At 45.7% G+C, this 7,749-nt stretch overlaps 1 protein-coding gene across 1 annotated transcript; it reads left to right on the forward strand.

Annotated features, from left to right (window-relative positions):
* Window positions 1-298: 298 nt before the first annotated feature.
* LOC127307118 (adenine phosphoribosyltransferase 4) lies at window positions 299-5,850 on the forward strand. Its single transcript, XM_071822782.1, has 7 exons — window positions 299-634; window positions 762-872; window positions 2,676-2,768; window positions 3,178-3,327; window positions 4,311-4,369; window positions 5,398-5,479; window positions 5,586-5,850. The coding sequence occupies exons 1-6, from the start codon at window positions 442-444 to the stop codon at window positions 5,461-5,463; spliced, it is 672 nt and encodes a 223-aa protein (XP_071678883.1). The 5' UTR covers window positions 299-441; the 3' UTR covers window positions 5,464-5,479; window positions 5,586-5,850.
* Window positions 5,851-7,749: the final 1,899 nt, after the last annotated feature.

A 7,749-nucleotide genomic window follows, 5' to 3' on the forward strand; every position in this document is an offset into this window, starting at 1 on the left:
TGGCGGAGTAACTCTTTCCCTGCGCCCCGCTGAAACGGCCGGGCACTGCTCACCACCGCATCGGTCGAAGAAATCGAGAGAGATGGGCTGGGAAAGCGACGCGGCGCACACAAATACACATTGTCACGTACAAGTAGGCACCCTACTCCTACTACAGTGTGCGCCTAGACAGGGGTCTACTCTACCCTACACGGCTACTACTCCACAGCGCTGAGCAGAGAGTCACAGGAAGCAGAGGCCCTGCGTTTGCGTGTTTCCACTTTCCAAGGATAATTAACGCCTCCGCAACCGCAACGCAACGCCCCATTCCGTTCCCTCTCTTCTTCTTCCACCTTGCTATATATACGCGCTCACTGGCACGCCACACCGTCCACCACAAGGCAGCATTAACTCCGTAGCCGAGCTCCACACTAGCTAGCGCAGAGGAGCAGGAGGAGGAGAATGGGCGAGGAGGCCAATTGCATCGCCGCGATGGAGGCCTGCACCAAGGCCAAGGAGAACGGCCACGCCGTGCCGGCGCCCAAGCCCGACGACGCCGTTGTGGTTGTCGCGGCGCCGGCGCCGGCGGAGGCCGATCCCCGGCTGCAGGGCATCTCCGACGCCATCCGCGTCGTCCCGCACTTCCCCAAGCAAGGCACGTCCCCCCTCCACCGCCACCTATTCTCTCTCTCGCGCGCGCGCTCGCTCGCTAGCTTCTTCTCTCGTCATCCAGCGAACCCCATGACGGCGTGCTGATGGTACTCGCTGACGCTGACGCGCAGGCATCATGTTCAACGACATCACCACGCTGCTGCTCCGCCCGGGCGTGTTCAGGGACGCCGTCGACATCTTCGTCGAGCGCTACCGCGGCATGGCCATCCACGCCGTCGCCGGTAAGAAACACCCAGTTGCTTCTTCCTTGTACACACCTACATGCATGTCCTTCTCTAGCGCTAGCGGCTCTGTTGGGTTGCAGTGTCGCGAGATTCCGTGATATCTTTGCGGGAGATCTCCCGTAGTCCTTTTGCTCCCCCCACCACCCTTGTCGTCGCCCTCGTCCGTTGTGGGTCTGCCGCGCTTTTTCGCATCGCTCGGGCTGCTCCCTTCCCAGGCCCGTCGCGCGCCTTTTCCTGGGGAGGATAATATCATATCGGGGCCGGCCGCAATAATAACCCCCACGCACACTGTTCACGCTGCCTAATTAATCAACCTTTGGCGCCACGCCTAACCCAATCCAAACCACCCTGCGAGGCTGCGAAAGGATATCCCAGCCCACTCCACTGCTCACCGCCATGGTGCGCCAAAACCACTGAAAAAGATCTTACCACACGACCGCCAGTTTGTAGGATACCGGCCGTTTCGTTCATGGTGAAACCTCGTGGTGCATTGGGCATTTCGGCCATGAACCCAGGGCTTACCGAAAGGGAAAGTCGAGCGCTTGGTAGGCGTGCGTGCGCATGTGAAGGTTCATGCCCTTTTTATGCTGCTACAGTAAGATATTGGTATCGCCATGGCCATGGCCGATCTCATCCTCGGCGAGTACCATTTGTTTAGACCAAGTATGCGTTGGCGCGTGCGCGCCAGAATGTTTGGCACATGACGCGGTCGCGTTCAACTTCTTTTTCAACGGGCTCTGCATACCCGTGGCCCGCATTCAAGAGCGTATCCGGGAAGGCCCTGCCACGCCCAGATCTCGCGGCCAGCCGGCCACCGGCCACCGGCCGATAGGGGACCGTGGTCCGACGGACGAACGGACGGGCGGCCGCGGCCGTGTGCCCGCTGGGGATCGGACGGTGGTTGCACACCGGATATCTCGTTTCCCTGGTCCTGCTGAGAGGTGTAATATCTCTGATGTCATGCATGTGGCCAATATGCCGTCGTTTTCACCCGAAAGTACTGCTTCTCAGATTTTGCCATCTCGTTTGTTGGATCCTCTGTCTGCATCTGCAATCCTTTGATTCTGTTTTTTTATTCGCTGCACTGCTTTCTTTAATAATAATGTATCTTAATTCTCAACTGATTAATGAAGTTATATGTTGTGTCTGCATGTCATCTTCCTCTTGTATTATACGAGTACCACCTCTTTGTTTCCCCACAAAAAAATTTTGACTTCCACGCTAAAAAAAAGACAATAAAATTGACCTACCTGCAAAAAATATTGACAAAAAATACTTAATTATGTTGGTACATAATAAAAGTTGGCTTCATGCTTTATAACCAACAATTTTTGTATATTTATATTATTTTTTGGTCGAAAAAAATACGTAAAATAAGGACGCCTATTCCTTGTAACGGATGTAGTAGTAAGTTACATTAGACATGGATGTAGCGATTATCGAAATGCATTTTAAACATATTTGTAAAAATAAAATCTACATCGGGCGTGCTAACAAAGTTGTTTCAGCAGAAATCGCCTTTTTTTCCAGCCCGTGTAAAGAAGACATATTTTGTAGAATGTGTACATATACATGCAAAAAAAAAACTTTGTTTTTTTAATAATTCAAAACTTAATTTTAGAAGAAGGGAGCATATGGACCTGAGACCAGAAATGCATTTCCGTTCAGACACTTCTATTTTATTATTATCTGCATTGGACTCTTTTGATCTGGATATGGCAAGAGTCTTGTTCAGTTCGGTGTGAGTTTCCTAGTGGAGCGAGCTCAAGGTTTGTTCTGACTTTTGTTGTGATTCTTCAGGGATCGAGGCGAGAGGATTCATATTCGGCCCGGCCATCGCGTTAGCCATCGGAGCCAAGTTCATACCGTTGCGTAAGCCTAAGAAACTCCCAGGTGAGGTTCACCTGAACATGTTCCTATAATGTTTTGTGGATGATTTGCATGCTCGGAAACCTGCTGCCATTTGTCTTTCTATCTTGCCGTAGCAACATAGCTGAGTACTTGTTTTTCCTTCTTTCACCGGGTATAGGAGAAAGTAAAACTGGTAATCTGAATGTGAAAAGATCACTACTGTTATGCCCGTAATGTCTGACACGGAGATGTCACCAATACGTTTATGCAGCGCATGATTAAATGTTAAGAAATTTGCAGTACCTTTTGTAATATCTCTGTTTACACTTTCCATCACATACTCTATTACACTGAAAGATACTGTGTTGATTCAGTTTGACTTCACTGTCAACTGAAGTACGTTTGCTGCAAACTAATCCACTAACGTCGGTTTTTTTTTCAAAACTGAAAGGTGAGGTGATTTCGGAGACCTATGTTCTTGAGTATGGAACTGATTGTTTGGAGATGCATGTTGGCGCCATAGAACCTGGTGAGCGCGTCTTGATCGTCGATGATTTGGTTGCAACTGGTGGGACACTCTGCGCTGCTATAAACCTTATGGGTACGTATTGCCAACAATCCAAGTCTATGATTATGCAGCCGCATGAAACCTAAACCTGTAATTGCATAATTTCTGAACATATGTGGTACGCAGTTAGTAGCTGTTGAGGCCTGTAAAGAATCTACAAAGATCATGATTCTGATAGCTATTTTCCTTGGGTGATTTGCATGGATGCCATTTTTTTTATTCTCTCTTGCTTGTGCAACTTCAGAGGTTTTACCCTTTCCACTGGCATATTCACAGCACACTATTCGCTGGTCGACATAACAGTTAATCAGTCAATTTGCCCTTCCTAGCCCGTGACACCAGTGCATTGTAGATTCACAGTTGGTTCAGCATCAGATTACCAAGTATCGTATCGAGTGGATCAGTCACTTTTCTTCACAATACAAGTGGATCGGTCACTTATCTCGAAACTGCGCCACACACTGAACATCTGTTATCACGTTCAAATCCACAGCCACTACTGCACCAGTATTGCCAGAAACGACTTAAATAATCCTGGAAAGTATAACAGACTAATTGGATTTGCTTGTACGGCGTGCAGACATCCATACCACTAGGTGATAAGTGACCAGTAACATGCCCATGACAGGCATTATATCTCGTAATCAAGAGGACATCTTGGGAAGATCTCTCTGGAGAGAATCTTGTCTGAAGATATGTCCTAATACAAGTTGATCTGGAAACATGATTTGATGTTGACACTACATGTTTTGAGTACTACCACCACAGAATCAAGTACTCTTACCTTGCTACTATCTTTTCAGCTACACCTTTCGTTGTCTGCACTCTGCAGCTTCTGACGCTATCATGCTAGTATTAAACATGCATCTTTTTTATAATAGTATTCACAGAACCTGTTTCTAGAACACAGCCCTGCCCTTTTAGATACTTTTCTGAATGGATTTTATCTTGCACTACTAAAGATTATATTGTAGACTTTTGGAATGCTTTTTCTTACTGAAAAGTTTGATTTTCAGAACGTGCTGGAGCTGATGTCGTTGAGTGTGCTTGTCTCATTGGGCTCCCAAAATTCAAGGTATTCTCACTCGACATGACTCGCATATTATCCAAACTGGGACTGAGATTTCATAAACCTAATTTTCTTCTTCTTTATTCTTACTACTCCTAACTGTTAGCATCTCATTTGTTTACTGCTATGAAGCCTAGTAAATCACATTTTCACTGGATTTGACCACTTCAACTGCAATAGTTCTTGGCATGCACAACTTTACTAGCTTGATCAGTTACTGCCTGCTCTGTGCCCTTCATATAGCCTGTTGATGCTACATAGCTTCAGACAAGGGAGTCAATGGTATAGTTTCACGAAAAAGCAACCTGAACAAACATGACCATGTCTACTCTGTTTCCCACAGCTGATAAGTGGTGTTTTGGCTCACATGTGCATAAGAACCTGTTATGAAAAATACATTTTTTTTAAATGTCAAAAAAATCGCGTGTACATCTAGACATTCTATTCACACACAAGTTTTCATGGAAAAAGAACATTTTATGTGACCTCTATAAAAGGGAAATACTTTTGTACACACACGCATGGATGTGGGTGTTTCCGTGTAAAAAGATTTAAAAAAACCTCTCGTCAATAGTCATGTTGAATCATCAAAATTTATCTTTTTAAATTGAACACAAAAAAATGTTCCCCCCCCCCCCCCGAAAGCTTCCGTACAACCAAGATGTTCATGGTCATATGCATCAGAAAAAATGTTCCTTTTACATTGGAATTTATTTCAGAATCATTTGTCATTTTTAAATGTGTTTTTACACAACGGGTTCAGTTGCACTTATCAGCCAAATTGGATTTATCTGTGTCTCTTTTTCTTGTCCTTTCTTCTACAAAACCAAGAGGAAAAGAATTCGAAAAAAAGGCGTGGTCATTAACACTGAACTAAGAACAATGATAAACAGTTGATTGAAAAGATATCCTTTCGACATTCTCGAATTGCCCTAGTACTTTGCAAGATCATGCACGTGCCATCGTTCTACTTGATTTTTTTTCGCTTAGGGAGTTCTACTTGAATAGTTACTGAGACAGCAACTCTTATGCAGGATTTCTACAAGCTCAATGGAAAGCCTGTGTATGTACTGGTGGAGTCTCGTGAATATGAAAAATGAGAAATCTGTAACCAGGGTGAGCCTCAAGTTCCCTCTTCTTACAGATACAAACACTAAAACTGAAACTGAACCCAACTAAATGGTGCTCACATACCCTGCTCTCATCTGATCTGTTTTCTCAGGGGCGCAACAATGGCTTTCATTCCGCAAGTGAACGGTGGGCGGATGTCGATCGACGAGTCTGCTGCGGTACATTATTAAGGCTAGCTTCTGTATTAGAGAGGAAGAGGGGGAGAGAGAGGGCATCGATGTAGTCTTTGTAGGCTGAGTAGTAGTTTTCTTTTTTTCAAGAGTACTGAAGAGCTTCGTTGTTCTCGGGAAAAATGATCATTAGCTGAAACGAGAGTTCTGTCGTTGCATCATTCATGATTAATTGTGTGGCTTAAATCGTTGTCTCGGGCAAAAGAAGAGGAGAAATCATTGCATTCTTGCTGCAGATGTTTGTGACAGGAACCACAAGGAGCAGTATTTTGCCTCATCGATGAGACACGAAGACGTGCAGCAATGCAGGCCTCGTCGTCCTCCCCGCGCCAGGATGGGATCCCGTGCAGGCTTCGTGCATCAGTGCATGTCGTGTCGTGCGCGCTAGTACTACCATCCTCTCAGCGTCGATCGTCTTGGCAGACGACGTGTCTTGTCTTGTCACGTCGATGGAATCCGCAGGGCTTGCCGGCCCGGCCACCCGGTCAGATGACACAGTATACAGGAGTCGTCCTCTAGCTACCCTACTCTAGGGTATCTGCAGGCGACCACCGGCCGGGCCTGGCAGCGGTGGTATCTGCTGACATGAACTCAAGGGCGTGATTGGTTCTTCTACATCGGAGGAATTTATCTTTGGAAAAGATGTGTGTGAAAATTCCACATATAATTCACCTTATGCATCTAGTTTGGTTCCAACAATTTCTTCCGAGCATTGTAGCAGAAGCTAAGCCCCTCGTCGATTGGTTGCCCATGTCAAACCAGAAGTCGTTTGGTTACAAGACGTTTTCTTAATACGGTAAGCTCATCGACTATGTGCTGTGCTTACCTGGTAAAGAAATATTGCCTACAAGATGTTTGCCACAATAACAATTCAAGTGACAATTAATATATAACACATAATCAGTAAAACTAACATAGTTGTAGCAGTGGATCACAGTGTTGCATCACAAAGTTAGCTATGTGATGTTATATCCATATTTTATATTGATTTTTGGGATTTATCAATGATTCCCTTTACTTTATTTTAGTTATAACCCTGCATGACAAGAAAATTCTATTTTGACTTGAACTAAAAAAAAGTACTACATTGATCCAACCTTAATGTCAACAAAGTAGAGATCGTTGCCCGTCATGATAGATAGTATTTGTCGTGGATATGACCACGGCAGATGCTACAGGGGGTAGCACTTCATTGATGCAAGGACAAGGGAACATCGCCATCTACGGGTCGAGGTGCAAGGGACGCAAGGGTTTACCCAGGTTCAGCCCCTCCGGAGAGTAAAAGGCCTACGTCTTGCTAGATCTTATTGCTCAGTGGAGAATTACAATGGGGGGGGGGGGGGAGGCTCAGTCGGCACGGAGCTAAGAGCTTACAATGGGGAGATTGGAGCTCAGATGAGGTGTCCTCTAGGGTTTAGCCCGGGGGTTTATATATCCACCCCCGGCCTAGGGTTACAGGGAGATAACTCCGAATCGTATTAGTTACTATTAGTCCGGGATACCACACCCTTCTTCAAGTAATCTCCATCTTCAGCCGAGCAGATCATCTCCTTGGGACTTCGGCCCAGTCGCCTTCGAGCCCAGTCGGTTAGGCGACTGGCGGTCCTTCCTGGGCCTTCGTCCTTGTGGCGAGTGGGACTGGCGACCCACCCCCTATGGGCATATCCCCATCAGTATTGTTGTCTCCTCCACCTAGCGCACATTCTCAAGACTTTTGAACTTGAGGAAATGAATCCACCTTGCTCTCTAATGCCTTTGATGGTTCAACATCTGCTCCAAGAGAACTTCACACCCACAAAATTTGAGAACAATCTCTAGAATAGCTTTAAGGTCCTTCATCCTGAATCTCTTATTCATTGAAACCTCATTTTTTATGAGCTCACGCAACCTATTCAGAACAATGGTGTACACAACAGCTGGCTATATCATCATGTTCTTCTTTCGAATTGGACGATACCTACTAGGCATTGGCATATACCAAAGCAGCACCACTGAATTCACCGATAAATGAGGCGAGTTTTCCTTGTTCTACAACACAAATCAAAATAGCATAGTACAAAAACAATGATAAGTAAGTAACTTCTA

Source organism: Lolium perenne, chromosome 6 (genome assembly GCF_019359855.2).
Source record: "Lolium perenne isolate Kyuss_39 chromosome 6, Kyuss_2.0, whole genome shotgun sequence".
NCBI lineage: Eukaryota > Viridiplantae > Streptophyta > Magnoliopsida > Poales > Poaceae > Lolium > Lolium perenne.